General features: G+C 32.6%; 1 protein-coding gene across 2 annotated transcripts in view; it reads left to right on the top strand.

Moving 5' to 3' along the window:
• LOC148309159 (uncharacterized) overlaps positions 1-19,003 on the top strand; it is a 466,414-nt gene that overhangs the window by 336,719 nt on the left and 110,692 nt on the right. For both annotated transcript variants that reach the window (XM_088260540.1, XM_088260541.1), the window contains one exon: positions 1,484-1,664. In XM_088260540.1, coding sequence (XP_088116666.1) covers positions 1,484-1,664 — 181 coding nt within the window. The remainder of the gene's footprint in view (positions 1-1,483; positions 1,665-19,003) is intronic.

Here is a 19,003-nt window from a genome sequence, read left to right on the forward strand (position 1 = left end):
GTACGTAATATGAAAACATGGGGAGTAAAGCTATAATAACTACCAAAATTTTAAGTGAGTCCAAATACTTGTCCACAAATCTGATTATCTCCACTTTAGTGTTAGTTATATATTTTAGTTACTATAACTGGAGTTTTTTCTTACATTTTGACATCTCAACTCAGAGGAAGAAGGATGTATAATTGAAAGCATCTAGAAATTGTCAATCATGGATAGAATTGATGAAAGTTACACGTATGTAAAGTGATCACTTAACTACACAATGACACTTCGCAAACCCTGTAAATGCCCAGACTTCCATGTTCTTTTTCATTTATGTTGAGATTTCAGTAATGTTGAAAATCCCTTACCGCACCCCAATGGTGCATAGGGCACTGCTTTATATAAATGCAGTGTTATCTCGATCGATTACACATGAAGGAAAGGTGATCAGCCCTCCACTTCAGGTACCAGTCCAGTGTAATATTGAATAAATATTAGAGTGAAAAAATCACTTATATTTATTAAACCCCCCTGGGAATCGAACCTGGGACCTCCAGAACGGTAGGCGAGCATGCTGACCATTACACTATGGAGGCGGACAGTAATATTACAAATTGTTAAGTTCGCGTTAATATTTGGTTGATACACAAAACAACATAAATTGAAGAACAAAATAATAAATAACAAAAAACTCAAAAGAATTTATACGAGCATTTTAGATCTTAAAAAAAACGCATATTTACTTATATCTATACAATATGTGGTAGAAATTTCAAGTGGTTATGACATGTACCACATTTAGCTACTTTAGCTCCCACTTTTGGCCAAATTCGAAATATATAACTTTATTAGCCGCTGTAAAATTTAGCGCCCCTTAATAACTTCCGACCGCATATTTGTAAACGAAGGTTTTTACAGCAGAGCGTTAAACGCATTTGCGGTCGGATTTTTCAACTATGGTCCGTTATAAGACCATAAAACGACAATGAAGATGTTAGTAATATAACTTACTATATCCATATGGATATTTTAATACGCCAAGCGAAGAGTCACTTATGCAAACGAGAAAAATCCATTTTTGTAAGAATCATGCATATAACATGAACATAAATATTTATATTTGAAACAAATATGGAATCACTGATAGTGTATTGAAAGATTAGAAAGAGTTCTTTGCGGTGGTATGGACATGTGGAGCGAATGGATAACGAGAGAATGACTAAGAAAATATATGTGGCGAATGTGAGAGCGAAAACAGAACGAGGACGACTGAAAAAGACTTGGCACGATCAGATCAATCAGAACCTAAAATCTGGCGGTGTCAAAAGTCTACGTAATCGGAGGGCATGCATGACTAGATACAGGATGCGAAGGAGGCGAGGAGTGTATGTCAGGACAGAAGAGTGTGGCGTTCCGTCCTCTCTACCTACCCCTGTAAACGGCGTGATGGTATTAATAGTTAGTAGTTGTATATCAATGGCATTGTTTTTGTTTTCTTCAGTGACCTGTCTTCAGTGGAGTCCCAGGCGGCGCTGGAGGCCGCAGCCCTGCAGCAAGCCCTGGCCGGCGGGGGCCCCCTGACGGGGCAGAGCCTCCTGGAGAGGGAGAGGCGCCTGTCGGAAATGATCCTGCAACTGCAGCTAGTGAGGGAGCAACTCCTGGCGCAACAAGACCACGCAAAGGTAGGAATTTAAATTTCAACGTGCCGAGAAAATAGAGGATTAACTTACGCAAATAATTATTTTACAATGGTTGTAAACATATTTGCGGGATTTATTCTCAAAACTTATCGTAATCTTGTATCAATTTGATTGTTTTCCACAAACAAGACCAAGGTTCAATTAATTTCACTTCTTTATGACTGTATTATTATTGTTGACACTTTTTATGAATGTGATATTCCACTAATTGACTCGGGTTTCACATTATGGCGTATCTATCTTGTCTTTTTATTAAGTTTACTTGCTGAATACCAATATTTCCTGAAACGTATTATGATACGCATTTCGTTGTTTTGCGAACAATTTTCGATAAGAGTAAAATAGTACGGAATATGTCGGAACACGTTTCACAATGGATTTTTGGATTTATCCGAACAAAATTTTAAAAAAACTTTTTAAACGCAGTGTTTATTACGTTTGTACTATTCATAATATATTTTACAATATATTTTAAGTATATGTTGTTTTAATTGTAAAAATTATGGCTTAGAAGAAATAAATTAAGATTTAATGTTAACATGGACTGGTACCTGAGGTGCAAGAATGATCACCTAACCTTCATGAGAATAATAATAATCAAGACTAAATCCACCTCTGGATTTCCCTATGGGTAGGTATAGATAAGGGTTAATTCATTCGATTTTAGCTTTGTAGATATAACAAATCATTGTTTTAAAATTTAGAAAAAAACCGTTTTAAAAATATCGAGTTTATAAATAATAAAAAAATAGGTTTTCTTAATGGATTGTAAAGTATTACATCTAGAAGTAGGTTCTAAGGTTTCATTAGGTTGGACGTTAGACAATACTCGGTTTTTGTGTATTATAAGCCGAGAATGTGCATATCTCAGAGTCCTGGAGTATCCATCATACGCTTAGCCTGAAGACAAATGACCATTATGACAGCATCCCACGCCGATGACAACAATTCATACACAGCCATCAGTCAAGCAACAATGCCACCCCAAAACACTGTCTCCTTTGAACCACCTGACCCTAATCTGCGTTCCTTCAAAGCCTTATTAATATACCCAAATGAATTCATGACCTTTTCAACCAGGACGCATTGTGTTTGGGAACAAACCCTGAATAGCCAAGACCGGGCAACAAAGGGCCCACTACAAAGCGGGCATTTTCCACGTAGAGCTTTGAAAGGAAATGCTCGGACGAGAGCTTTTGTTGGTGTTTAACAATCTGTTTGTATCCTGCACAGAAGGGGTGGTTCGCTACTTTCATAATAGCTCCAGACTGACGAGAGATGCTTTGCATAATGATCAATCTGATAATGTGGATTCCACGGCGAGATAATGGAGGGAAGAAAACAACTAATCTAAGCACATTAAGGGATAAAGAGGGTTTATGAAAAATTATCTCCTTAGCATATTTTCTTTTGTGTAAAATTAAGATCTTCGAAGACATCATTCATACTTGTGTTGCTTTTACACATTTTGTTTTCTTTTTAAATAAAACTGTAAAGCAAATATACTAACGTAAATCTATTGTCTATTTGATCATAACAAGTCCATTAAATTTTAAATAGAACTTTATATTTTATTTCATAAGTATATGTTAGTTATACATAAAATGAAACAAAAACTATTCAGTTTTTTTTTTAAAACATTTATTTTATATGACCAACCACCGGGTTTCATCATTGCTCATATCATCAGACTGATCTACTAAACAACGTTTACTTGTTAGTTTTGTATTTTAAAATTGAAACATGAACATGGTTTGAACAACAGTAATTTTTGAAACTTTTTGAGATACGTGTCTCGATATATTCAACATCATTATCAAACACCATATGTGAAAAACCTAAATTTGAGATATGTTGAAAATACAAACTTTGCTGAATTCACCTGTAAAGGAGATTATCCGAGTTCTCGAAACTAAACGTGTTTACATTATACAATAATTGTATTTATTATATTTTAATCAACATGCTATTGGACAAAGTTGATGTCAAACCAAAAAATAATAATTCCGAACTAAAAATCGTGCTAAAAAAACTATGTAAACAATTACATTATTTTCATTAATTAATTCCCCAGTCACTTTGTGGTAACATCTAACCATTTTTTAATTCAAGTTTTACTTGATAAATACCATTATTTCTTAAAATCTATTGCGACACATGTTTCGATACATTCTGAATCATTTTCAAACACCGTAAGGTGTTTGAAAATGATGTGGAATGCATAGAAACACGTGTCACAATAGATTTCACGATATAGTGGTATTTACTAAGTAAAACTAAAATTATTAATTAAAATCTAATTATACTTATGACATGTTTATGTCAGTAGATATGGTATATTATATTTTTTATTGGTGATGTAAGATTTTGATTCTTTTCTGTACGTTTTTCTCTCAGTAACATTGGCGTTTAACGTCGGGTCCACACGGTAATCTCCGCACAATTCTCTCTCGCAATCTTCATTTGCATCCGATCCAATCTCGCAGTGACATCTTCATCCATTCAGCGCGACGTCTAAATCATCAGCGCTTCATCAGCGCACAAAGCGTTGCCAAGACACAATGCATTAAATATTTTTCGCGTCACAAAGGGGACCTGAAGGCGGGGAGAGCGGAGTGTAATTTTATTCATCTCGCATCATTATGCAGGCGACATTATTCAGATATAATTCACAAGACAACGCATAAGGCGGTATGTACGGTGTGTGCAGAAAGTACGGGATGTTTTCAGATGCAAAGGGACATGAGCACGAGAGATTGCAAAGTGACTACCTACTAGGTAGATGAAGACACGCCCACTTTGTCTGCCTAATATGCAGGTTCTCAAACGTAGGTTCCTATAACTATTCGTCTAATAAAAACTGAAACATGATTTTAGAAAGTTTATTTGTTCATTCGTCATCGCTCTGTAGTATTTTTTTATTTTTTTATTATTAAAGGGATAACTCGCAAAACCTCTACTTTTAGAGGCTTGTCTGCATGTAGAATAGTAAGGTAGGGAAGGTATATATGAAAAACACATTACAAACAAATTGAAACCGGTAGCCGTGAAGCAATGTTTTTAAGTAGGTAGTTTTACACAATGTGAACGATAAATGAAAGTTTTTTGAAACATTCTTGAAGATTAAAAATTAAAAATTTTATTGCGACCAAAAACTGACAGTGAACGGATCGCTCAAAATCCATGGATGGAAAAGACAATACTAAAAGATGGAGACAGAACGAATCCTGCGCCTTATGCATTCGTGAAGATATTGTGTATGTGTGTGTAGGAACAATCAGTGTTGTGTCTTTGGATTAAAATATGTTAAAAGATAAAGAGGGAGTTAGAGCCGTTCCTTATACTATTTATCAGTGGCAACTTGGAAAGTAATTAAAAATAGCTAATTCAAGTTCGTCTTCTTTCTAGCTCCATCCCAACTTAACGTCTTTGTAGACTGTTAGGATCAGCTCTTTTCATCCTCAGGTTGTAGGTCCTTCTATCATATACAACGTCACCTAGGTCATGCCTTCGAATCATTATCTTTCTGTAGAATCCATGAATTTTTTGGTCTTCCTCTAGATGTCTTTCGAGAAAGATCCATGGCGATCAGGCTCTCAATTAGCCAATTGAATTCAGAAAATAAAAATCATTTGTTTAGGTTGGTGCCTATTTATTATTCACGGTCTCCACAGATTGAAGACATCTGTTCGTACGCCATTATCTGGCAGTTGTATCAGCGTTGCTTTTTTGTACTTTTGTTCCCCACGGTTCGGCACAAAAAGTTCAGTGTTTTTTTTCATAAAGCTTCTGTCCAGTGAAAAAGCTTCATTCATTGTATCTGTATGCGCACATAAATGTATGTTTGATAATGAAAAAACAGTCCTTTCAAATAAACATTCTGTTTTGTGTTTGTGACCGTTCGGAATTTTATCTCGATTTTCCGAACGGCGTTCTGGACATTAGCGTAATTGCTAATTTCTTAAATTAACTAAGTAAATGTTATCAGCCAGTTTTAATCAACATACGTTATTCTTCTCTTGTGAAAATTTTCATTTAAAATAATTTACGGACAAGATAATAAATGTGTTGCTAATATACATTTTCAATTTTTTAATGGACGTTTATCGTGATTTTTTAAAATTATGTAATACTCGTATCATTGTAAGGAGATCAATGCGTAATATGGCTCCAAAGTATCTAAAAGAGCTATGCAATCCAGACTTGATGCAATTGGTTGACAGACGTTGAGACTTGAGCGCTTAGATCAGCTACAACGACTCCACCTGTAATATGATTTTGCACAGCTCGCAACCAGCGCACTATATTTGTCGAGCGAGCCTTTGCTGTTGTAGGACCGATGGCATAAAGTGCTCTTTCACTAGCGGTTAGAAACAGTGAGAGTGAGATGATCTTTAGAAAAAAACGCAATTGTTGGCTAAATCGTTTCCACGACGCCCTTTTTCCTAATTTAATCACAGTGAAGCGTCCTTGAGGTAATATTTTACGAAAATGGCAATTTGTAAATTTTTATAAATATTTTGAGTGTATCTACATCTTCGTTCATATATCTGTTTTTTGACATATGCTTTATGTGTATAAATTTATCACTTGAAGCAGGTCTTAAGCTTAAAATTATATTAAAATTATAAACTACTAGTCACAACCATAATATATTAAATCTTACCACATTTATAAGAATATCCTCACAGTTATGCTTCCGTAACAATATGCAGTCCACATGTTACTACCTGCTAAAGGACCAAAACAACAATTTAGGGACGAAATATGCCATCTTGAGTCCAGGACCAGGACTAATTAGCCTGTTTTCAAGAATAAATAAACGCCAAATAACTCAACTTAATATTCATAGCGAATCATTATTTTTTATGTTGTACGCTTTGCAGTTTTCAACTATTGTAAACAGGTGTTGTGCAGTCTACAGGTTTTATAAAATGCTTTTATATATCCTAATGTTTTTTAAAATTTTATTATTATGTAGACTTCTTCTACCATGTTCCCATATACGAGTACACAGCTTTAGTATCTAATCCTCTCGTGAACCATTTTCTCTACATGTCATAACAATTTCGAAGAATCTTTCATAATCTATTTAATTATGTCAGGCTCAGTCTTACGTTAATTTTGAATAGGTACTTCACTTTTAATTTTGATCATTTTGAAAATAATACTTAAAACTCTGAGACAAACCACCACAGAGGAAATATTTAAAAAAAAATAGATATTGTGACAGTCTAACAACCATATGCTAAAACTATTCTTATAAACACATGCTTGCATGCTTATTAAACACATACTTTATAGAATTACTCTCACATAACACAAAAAAGCACCCCATAGCAAAGCACACAATTAACACATTTAAAATACATTAAAAAAATCAAACAAGACATCACCACATCTCTTTAAAAAACATTAAATACTACGAAATCGTAAAAGTTGCAAAATTTTGTTAAATGTGCCCTCGGAACGGAAAAACTCAGTGAAGGCTCATTACCGTAATGTGTAATTTGTAATTTTGTATAAGATAAAGTAAATAAATTCTGGCCAACATCGATTTGAGTAGATCAATCTATCACATTTTTTTTTCATGAGCATTTAATTACTTTATGGTAATTTACGTATAACTCGGCAAAACGTACGAGGTCTCTCTAGGCCTAAAAGTTAAGTTGGTAAAATTACTTTACCGATAGCAGTTCTTGTAGCTGATCGGAGCGTGAGACATCTATCGATCAATTCGTCTAGAATACACAGCTCTTTGAGATAGCCTAGTATGGCCTTCTATCCTCTCTGCCTACCCCATGCGTTGAAGCGGCGTTACGGTTAACTGGTTATGTTTATTTCCTACTGCATATACATGGCCACCCATGGTCTAAAATAATATTTAAAAGTTTGGTTTTTATATTCCTGCTTGGGATAGATTTGCTTTCTATTAATATTACATCGGAAATGCCGGGATGTATCTGCTTTTCGTCAAATACCTTCTATTATCAATATGAATTCATATATACGGATGTTTTTATTATTTTACGGCCGAGACAATAAACTCGCGTTGGATGTGGTAACCAAATTTTACGAATCTTTCATGGCTTTTTTATGTTCAACTTTACTCGGTAAATACCACTATTTATTAAAATCTATTGTGACACGTGTTTCGACGTATTCAACATCATTATCAAACACCGTTTCATTGCTTCGATAACCGATTCTAGCCTAAAGCTCTACGTGTGAAATAACGAATTTCGTAAAATTATTTACATCGTAAAATTATTTAGTGGCAATTTAATTCTTATATTATTTTGACGAAATCGTAAAAAAAGTTTTGATGAACACGTATTGACATTTTTCTAGAGGATTTGTTAATATTTTCTTGGCTCATATAATTGTGTATTATATTGAAATAAAAAAAATCTTCTGTGTCGTTCATTTACTGCACATAATGGTGCATAAGAAACTTTATCAAATAATGCAGTGTTATATTGATCATAAATTATACAATTCATTCTTGTGTTCATTCTTAAGTTAATCCAGGACTAGAATTACAGTAAAAAGATACTACGTTAAGTAAATAATGTAGATTATTCAATATGAAAGGCTTTTCTTCACAACATTTTAAGTGTCCCAAGAATTGTTCACAAATCTGGATACTCTCCACTTAGGAGTTATTAAAACCAATGAAAGGGTCTCTGCTAAATAAAAGCTATCGCAAACCAACCATAGATGTCTCCAGTGAATTCGCATGTACAGTGCCATGAGAATAATGATATGTACCCAAACTTCTATATTCTTCGTCATCTATGTTGAGATGTCAAAAAATAAAAGAATCCTTTTTACCGAATCCGATATTACGGATATCGGGAGGAATACGTTTTTTTTATATATTTTGACATATTAATACAGTTGTAAAAGAAAATTTAAGTCTGAATATTTACAGGGCTTAAGACCTGTCATAGGCTGACACTTTATACACGTGTATCATTCACCATTCTACCCGTAATTGACAACCACACTACGGAAATGTTTTTTTTTTATTATTTATTTATATATTATTATCAGGGTAAGTGTCCTGTCGAATGCTTCATTAGGGGGACCATTTTGTCTTACACGAAACAATAAAAAAATCAATTTGTTCAAGATTTAAGTTTAGAGCTTATTTTATGACTTTCCAAACGATCCGTTCCCACGAAGACAGTCTCCATTATTCTTTTTGATCGGGCAGAGTCACCCTATTTTACTTTCACCATAATCATGACAGTAATAGTCTTAGGAAAATAAAACAAAGCCTTTTTTAATCATTCAACTTTGATTTTAAAAAAAAGTATGATTAAAAAAAAAATGTAATGATGAAATGGTTAGCGCATTTCACTACTTTATTGTATTGAATAATTAATTTAAATTGTAAATAATAAATTTATATTATAATAATAAATAATAAAACCCTTATCCGCACCCCAATGGCGCATAGGTCACTCCCTCATATAAACGCAGTGTTATCTTGATCGTTTACACATGAAGGAAAGGTGATCAGCCCTCCGCTTCAGGTACCAGTCCAGGGTAATATTGAATAAATATTACAGTAAAAAAATCACTTATATTTATTTGACCCCCCCCTGGGAATCGAACCCGGGACCTCCAGAACGGTAGCCAAGCGTGCTGACCATTACACTACGGAGGCGGACATAATATTCATATTAGTAGTACATTTACTATCAGTGTGAATACCTACCCACATTTTTTATTCTTAAGACTAGCAAGTGCGTTAATCGTCATGTTGGCAAGTCTGCGAGGCGCGCTGTTATAGTCAATGCGCGCGATGTGTACTGAAGTTTTCAGACAAGATTTTCAATACTACTTCGAATCGTGAGTTCTATATTGAATGTATTCATCAATATCTCTTTTTATATTAAAAAAAAAATCATGTCCAATTTCTTTGGTAAAACATACAATTTGAGTTGTAAGCCGTCCAATTAGGTTTGTAAAACGTCTAATTTTAAGTGATAAACGTGTATGTATATACATATGCGTAATATTATGCATAGGTAATAAATAATAAACTCCCTAAATAAATAAAATAAACAGAAGATATAAAAATTTTTAAGAAAAAAATTAATGCCCATCACATATAAATCTCGAAAAAAAAATATAAAAAAGACTATTAAACCAATAATTATATAAAACATTAAACCTTGAGTGTAAGTCCCTCTCCAAGCACAAGAGTTCAGTCTCTTTTTTTTGAGAGGCACAGCGAATCTAAAACTATTATTTTGCCATATATATAAATGTTTAGAAATGGTAAAATATTGTACATAAAAATGTAACTACAATATATTAAATAAATAAAATAAAATAAATAAAAAAATAAAAAAAGGTATTCAACTGCAGTAAGTAAAATCGTCGAATTAAAATGTAGGTTAAGAGAGATATAATTCTGAAGGTAATAGTTATGTTACGACTACATCTAAAATCATAAAGACGAAGGCAGTAACATACTTTATACCCTACCAGTATTCTGTCAACACCTCACACATTTATTAAAACACTTTATTAAGTAAAACTGCTCATAAAAAATGCCCACCGTAGCCACGCACCCAATCGGACAGATTTATATTCAAAATTACGCTTTTTACGAGTTTGTCTATATTGTTTCCCATTTAAATGTGTACATAAAAGTTTGGGATGGATTTTATTATATTTTTAACCTTGATTAGGAGATGTATTAAGATTTTTTCTGTGTTTTGAATAAATTTGTATTTATTGGGACTTTGGTAACAAAGAGTGTTTTTATAGTTATTTTATAAGAAAGTCGTCATAAAAAGAGTACAATATAATGATGTAGTAAAAAAGTTCATATGTTACCTAACACGTACATATGAACGACCCTAATTTGATTATGTTGAGTGATCCCGTAATTTAAAAAGTGTCTAAAATTATACACCTGGCTTCCTTCACATCCATACATCTAGTCATACATTCCTTCCGATTATACATCGCTCACTCCTTTCAACAACGTCAAATATCAAAATACTTGATTTTTCAGGAGATCGTTTTTAAAGTTAAAGAATATAATAAAATGTATAAAAAATAAATATCAAGCCACTTATTGAATTTTTTTCTGTGCAACAGATATTTTAAGGTAAAACCTCAAGGTTTTTTCGCCATTTGAAAAATATTTAATATATTTGAAAAAATAATAAACAATACCTTTTCTTCAAAATGCAAAAATAACACTTTCTACATAGTAGCGGGTAAAAATTTAGTTTAAAATATGCCGCTTTTGCTGGGATATAGTACACTTGCTGGGCATTCCGAAAATATGTACAATTGAAAATTATCGATTTTTTATATGACTTTGTTGAAAGGAGTGAGCGACGTGTCAGGACAGAAGGAGTGTGGCGTTCCATCGTTCTGTCTACCCCTGCGGAGAAACGGAGTGATGGTAGTTGTAGTAGTTATAGTAGTAGTAGTAAAATAACAATGATTTCATCAATTGATTCGGCAGTCACGTTGCGGTAATATCCATCCATTTTTAATTTAAGTTTTACTTGGTAAAAACCATTTCTTATAATCTATTGTGATTTTCAAACACTGTATTTTGGTGTTTGAAAATGATGCAGAATGCATCTAAAAACGTGTCACAATAGTCTTTATAAAATAGTAGTATTTACCAAGTAAAACTTAAATTAAAAATATAATTCAGGTGTACTAGAATTGTTAACAGATTTAGCCCTCAAGAAATTTTTGAATTGTTGTATTAATGTACGTATTTGACTCCTTGGCTAATACGTTTGTTGACCACTGGGTTAAGAATACTAAGCGCAGTATCACAAGCAAAGCGCATTATATTTTATCTTAACATATAAACAATGCAGCTAATGTTACAGAGTGATCATTAATATTCAACAATACGTTTCATTATATTCCTTTATTTGAAATGTAACAAAATAGCCGGATGCCAAATGTAACATCGGCTGATGATAACCTTTCATCGCAACACGTATTGTGTTGCAGAGGAGCCGTCAGATAAATGCTTCTCACAATAATAGGCAGACAAAAGCAACTTGCGTAGCAAGGGTGTCTGCGTTCGTCTTATAAATTCAACATATTATAATCAATCTCTTATTTATCTTTATTGTAAACAAGCTCTACCAAATCACACGTTGCTGTAGCTCAGTCTAATTTTATGGAAAATAAAGAAGATAGAAAGCACATATTAGTAATATATTTCGTTTAACAATGATTGTGAATCAATTGAAATATTAAAAATCTATGGAACAACGGTGCAATCGAAATAATGATAAAAATAATAAATTAGGATTATTTATATAGCCCCATTTTCGTAAAATACTACCTCAAAGGTGTTTCACTGCGATCTAATTGGGGAAAACGAGATATTGAAAATAATTTTGCAAACAACGTTTTTAGTTTTTTTCTAAGTTTATCTCACTCTTACTTTTTCCAACTACTGGTGGAAGAGTATTCCACGCTTTCGGTCCCGCAACATCAGAGACACGCTTCGGTTGCGACCTGGTAAGATCACTTTGCCCTCAGCAATTGTTGTAGCCGAAGCGTGAGACGTCTATCAACCAATGCGTCTTGAAGCCACAGCTCCTTTAGATACTCTGGAGCCATATTATATTGATTTATTGATTGATTGATTTATACATGAGTAGGCAGAGTTTATACTCAACCCTTACGGAAAAGCGTAATCAGTGCAATTGGTGCAGTAGTGGGGTGATTTAGAAAATGGAAATTCCAATCATGCTTGACCTGACCTGGTAAGATCACATTGCCCATAGCAGTTGTAGCCGATCGAAGCGAGAGAGGTCTTTTAACCAATTCATCTGTGTGGCGCTACATCCTCTCTGCCTACCCCTGCAGTTGTAAGCTGGTTGGTAACGTCTGTTCCACATTAACCCCGACCGCACAGTAGTTCAATGATTACTTAATGCGGTCGTATTCTTGCGGCCTACAATGGGCGATTGTCCGTCCCGCGCATGACCCGTGTGTACACATACGCGGCTATGTGTGTCTGCATCACAGTGGTACTTGGTACTCTAACGCCATAGTAACATCGGAACAAGATTACTCTTCTCACAATGAGTTAACGCCACAAGGAACAAACACAAGGCGCATCAAGAAGCGATGGGAATTCTTGACGTGTTCACATGAATCGGGGGTGTTCAACTTCTAGACCGCAGACAAATTAAGAATTCCATTTTTTTTGGCGCTTAATTTGTAGAACACCATAATTGGTGACAATGACTAAAGTCTCCCCCCTATTGTCTAATAATAAAATAAAATAATAAATATATAAAAGTGAGAGAGAGCTCCTACCCCCTCTTCACCCTTCAACGTGAAAAGTGTTTGAAAATGATGCGAATTGCATCGAAAAACGTGTCATAATAGATTTTTAAAAATAATCTTATTTATTAAGTAAAATTTAAATTTTATATCCATAATGTATACTTAAAATATTAAAATGAAACGCTGATTTAAAGGGTCTACTGAGCTGTATACTTAGTTTTTATACGATGTGAAAATTATATGATATGTGTTAAGAGTATTATGGTTGTCAATTATAGGTAGAATAGTGAACGTTACATGTGTTTAAAGTTAAAGTGATCACTTAACCAACCTATGTCAGGTCATAGGCCCTGTAAATACCCAGACTTCCATATTCTTCTTCATCCTTTGTTTTTTTTTTTTTTTTTGTTATTCTCAGTCACTTTGTGGGATAATCTATCGGTTTTCAATTTAAACTTCTCTTGGTAAATACCACTAATTCTTAAAATCTATTGTGACACGAGTGTCGTTAAAAATCATCTGTGTTTATATCAATATATTTTAAGAAATAGTGATACCAAGTAAAATAAAAAATATAATGACTCTTCTCACAGAATTAAATAAATAATGTTAAAAAACAATTATCTTATCGATTAAATTAATTTCCGTTGAAAACACCTGCTTGGTACGCGCAGGCGCACACATCCTCCATTGTAAGAGATTGAATAATCGGAATAATATAATAAAATGGAGAAAAAACCGCAAACAGGCGAACGTCAGTTAGACTTGATTTATTGTCCGAGATGAAAAGATTTGTTACTAAGTTGCTGTGGCAAGTGTTTAGCGCTGGAGCCTTTGTGATTTGGAGGCTCTATTATAATGTACATAAATACTAATATATTATACATACCAGTGGCGTGCCTAGGGTTTACCAGTAAGGCAAGCCCATTATTTTTCACATTCGTGAATACATGATGTACCTATAATTTCTTCACCTCATATCATTCCCAGTATAGTAAGCACCCAGAAAGTATTATAAATATAAACAATGTATTGTAATCATTGTAAAAATATGCTAACATGTAACTTTTTTTAGGTATAGCCATCACCTTGAAATAAAGAAAATGTTCACTATAATAAAATATCTTCAGATATCAACCATAACCAATAAGTACCATCACCATATAATGGCATGCATAGTGATTAATAATCATGTAAGCGCGCGATAATTTAAAAATAGTCATACATTAATTATGTATTTTTAATCATTTGGTCTAGATTTAGTCATTTTTATTTGGAGTTGTTAGGCAAGCCGGGCTTTTGGGCTTCTAGGGAAGTACCGCCACTGATACATACGTACCTTCTTGCATTTTATTCAGGGCGTTTGTTAACATGATTGATTTACTCGCTCTGTGGGAATTTGTTGTAGAGGATTAGCTCGTTGAACATGTACATATGTTATATATCGCTTCGTCCACATATATACAAAAAATGTAACCGCCATAATAGTTACCATTGCACATATCGCTCACTCCTTTCAACAACGTCACGTATCAAGAAGCGTCAATTTTCAGTTGTGCATGTTTTCGAAATGCCCAGAAAATGTACTATATCCTAGCAAAAACGACATATTTGTAACTTAATATTTACCTACAACATTTTGAGTGTGTCCAAATACTTGTTCACAAAATCTGGATTATCTTCAATTACAGGAGTTATTTTCATATTATTTTTTGACATCTCATCAAAGATGAAGAAGAATATGGAAGTCTGGGCATTTACGGGGCTGACGACCGTCATAGGCTGGTTTAAGTGATCACTTTACACACGTGTAACATTCACCAATTCTACCCATTGTTGACAACCACACTACTCAAATTCTTGGAAGTTCTATATAAATGAACCAATTTAGAAACCTTGTTGTTGAATCACTAGAACTTCACTAGAGACATCTATTGGTGAGATGTAAAGAAGCTTTTTACTAAGCAAAAACTCTTATATTAGTATGTGAGATCCGAATCCTGGATTATAATCACACACATGAGAAACGCCAGAAAATACCATTTTCATTTTTATTATTAAGCTTATAATTTGACCAGATAATTTATTTACAACATTTTGAGTGTGTCCAAATACTTGTTCACAAAATCTGGATTATCTCCAATTACAGGAGTTTTTTTCATATTATTTTTTGACATCTCATCAAAGATGAAGAAGAATATGGAAGTCTGGGCATTTACGGGGCTGACAAAATGGTCTGGGTCAGCCCCGTAAATCCCCAGACTTCCATATTCTTCTTCATCTTTGATGAGATGTCAAAAAATAATATTAATATTTACCTGCTACAGGGCAGAAAGTGTTGTTTTTGCATTTTGAAGAAAAGGTATTGTTTAATTAATTTTTTAAATTTACTAAATATTTTTCAAATGGAGAAAAAAAACCTTCAGGTTTTACCTAAAAAGATCTGTTGCACAGTAAAAAGTTCAATAAATTGCTTGATATTTATTTTAATATATTGTATTATATTCTTATGCCTTAAAAACAATCTCCTGAAAAATCAAGTTTTTTGATATGTGACGTTGTTGAAAGGAGTGAGCGATATCGCTTATTTGATACAATACCTTAGTAAAAATTTTAATATTGGAAAATTTATGAAGCAAAGTTGTGAAAAATCATCTCAATGGTATTTTACAATGAACAGTATTATAAAATATAAAACATTACATAAATAAAGAAACATATAATATTTTTAAATTTATATATGCGTTCCCTCAAACGAATGTGTGGAAAATTGCTGTGTAACAAAATTGATAATAAAGAAATTAGAAAGGAAAGTACAAACTAGGGGATAGTATAAACGATCGCGAAGAGGTCTTTAAGGTGAATATATGAATATATGAGAACAGAACAAAGGTGATATTTTGGTAAATTAAAAAAGAGTTGCATTTTTTATGTTGTTTTCCGTTTTGTCAAAAAATAATCGTGAACACAATATACACAAAATAGATCTTTATGGTAACTTTATATTTTGTGTAATGACGTTTGTATAAATTTATTACCTATTTTTTGCATTTACCCGAGCACATATTTTATGTTTTGACACATAATAAATTATTTCCATAAAATATTTTATTCATTATTGTTTATTTTTTCCTCCTTTTGTTAGGTATTGAACAACAAACGAATCAATTATCATTTGACTTATTCATAATTTTTTTTTTTTTAATTTAATTATTTTATATGCCATTATAGTATTTTATTTTAAGCCTGTGATTACAAGTAAAAGCGGGCTACATAAAAAATTATGAGCCAATTATCTCAGTATATTTTTGGATTTAAGTATGCGTTTTGTTGAATAAATTAAAAATATTATGGTCGATGTAGTGCCCTTACAGCATTATGTAAGGATAAAGTTTAGGAATTAAATGATTGAAAATGCACATATAATATAATTTATTGAGTATTAAATGATGTTATTTAATTTCTACTTAACCCTGTTTGCTTTATACATGCTGAAATTTGAAATGAATATTAAAAAAATGCACAAGAGGAAAATATGTAATTTATTTATGAATTCTTTGTTTGATCTGACATTTGATAAAATAATAAATATTTTAAATCATTATTGTGAATATTGAAAAAATATATATATTGAAATATTAATTAAATGCAGGTGTTCATGCAACTAATAAATTAACTACTAGGTAATCATTGCATCGCTTCTCCACGGGGGTATATGGAGAGAATTGAACGCCACACAATCTATTTCCTTTATGAGTGACTATTTTAACGTAAGATGATATTTCGAAAAAAAAACTAAAAACACATTTGTTTGCTAAATAATTTCCAGTATTTTTTTCCCAATTCATTCACAGTAAAGCGCCCTTGAATTATTAGCGAATTGTCGCTATATGGTACAAATTATCCATTTTTTTTTTATAATTAACACTGCGTTTACATCTACTTTTTTTACCAAAATTCACTGCATTTATATGACGCAGAGCCCTATGCACCATCGGGTGCGGACGGGGGTTTGAAGAAGTATTTTAATAAGTTGAATGCTGAAGATATGTGTTTCAAGATAAACGTTTAAAACACCTGCGTTTGCAAAAAAAAATAATCAGTCGAATCAGAGCAAAAAACTATCGACTTTTTTTACCAAAATCGGTATGCTTTTGTGATAGGAAAATTTGACTTGTTATACTCTTGTGTTCTCTTTGTCGGTGTAACAGGTGAAATATCTACAGTCAGCCTTACAGGTGAAATGTTTATATCAAGTCCGAGAGTATTAATTATCGCTGGTGTACTATCGGATCGAATGAATCCATGCCACAGTCGGCCGAATAACCTATGTATTCTCCCAAAATAGTATCCACCTACAGAGATTCTTCAACTTGAATCACAAAAATAACCACTATTCATCAATCTATATAAAAAAAGACAAATTAAATACCCAAACATAACATACAACTTTGTAGATACTATATGAAATAAGTTTTTATTTACAGTTACAAGAGTTTTTTTATAGTTTAATTCATTTTCTTGACATTTCTACTTTACCATCTTAAAATTAATTACGCTGTTCTCCCCAATGAAGACACTAAGCTCTTGTGCTTGGAGAGGGACTTACACTTATTATTTATGTTTGTAAGTGATATAAGTTACTTAAATTTTTTATTGTGTATTTTTTTCTTCGAATAATATGTTTACAATTCATTTAATATCTTTTCTAGCATTTTAATGTTATTAGATACATTTTTGCAATGTACTTATACAATTCCATAATATATTTATTTAATAAATTATCAAAAACAATGATGAATCTAGTGAATTAATTTAAGTAATACTTTTCGTATTACTTAAACCATGTTTCTCAATTTTAAATCAATAAATTAAATACATAAAACGGAAGCGTCTTTCGTTTTTCGATTAAAAATTTCAGTAATTTCATTTATTGATTCGTTATATCAATCCATTTTTAATTTAAATTTTACTTTGAAAATATTACTTTTTCTTAAATCTTTTATGACACGTGTTTCGATGCGTTTTAAAAATGATGCGGAATGTTTCGAAACACGTGTCACAATAGATTTTGAGAAATAGTGATAAAATCTAAATTCAAAATTAATATCTCTGTTTGAGGTGCTGGATATATCCGGTGCTCCAAGCGAAGACGCATTTTTTTCGTATTTTTTTCTGTGGCCAATAAATTTATTTAGAAACCAGTGGAGATGCTCGACCGTACAGTAGGTGCCTATAAACAAATGACACAGTGACAAATGGCCGAACGGATTCACTTTTATCACTTCGGTCGAGGTATGACGACGGCCCCTCGGACACATACCACTCTAATAATTTATTACGTTATTCAAATTACACATCACTTACACACATAATACGTATTTATGTATACAATGTAGGGAACAGGGTTTTTTTTTAAATATATATTACATACATGCATTTATTAAAAGCGACGTCTTTAGTAAGAACAAAATACAGTCAAGATTTGAACACAAACAACGATAAAAAATATTTTGAAATTTCTGTTATTTACACCAGTGTTCCGCAAACTTTTCTGTTAAAGGTGCATCTGCAAAATCAAGATTTTCAAGATTCACCAAAGAAAAAACAGGGCTTTTTTTATATTGATTTATTAGAAAAATTCATATAAAGCGAAAACATATATAACTTATCATGTTTAATGCGAAATGTGAGCCTGTTTAGCTGAGCGCCGGCAATTAAAATTTGGAGCAATTGCTTACAAGGATACTATCTTTTAAAAAATGCTTTTTCCCGCGGCACACCAACTAATCATCGTTGTACATTATAGGTACAAATATCTTCAATACATGTCAGGACAGAAGAGTGTGACGTACCACCCTCTCTACCTACCCCTGCAGGGAAACTAGAGAGTAATTTTTCCCATATTTATTTTCTTTGACCAGTGACCGGATTTCATCGTTGCTGACATCATCAGACTGGTGAACCCAAACATTGATCAAATAAAATAAATTTCGAAAAAAATATTTAATTGTTCA

This window comes from Brachycentrus maculatus, unplaced genomic scaffold, assembly GCF_059751285.1.
Source record: "Brachycentrus maculatus isolate JH-2025_06_01 unplaced genomic scaffold, ASM5975128v1 h1tg000138l, whole genome shotgun sequence".
NCBI lineage: Eukaryota > Metazoa > Arthropoda > Insecta > Trichoptera > Brachycentridae > Brachycentrus > Brachycentrus maculatus.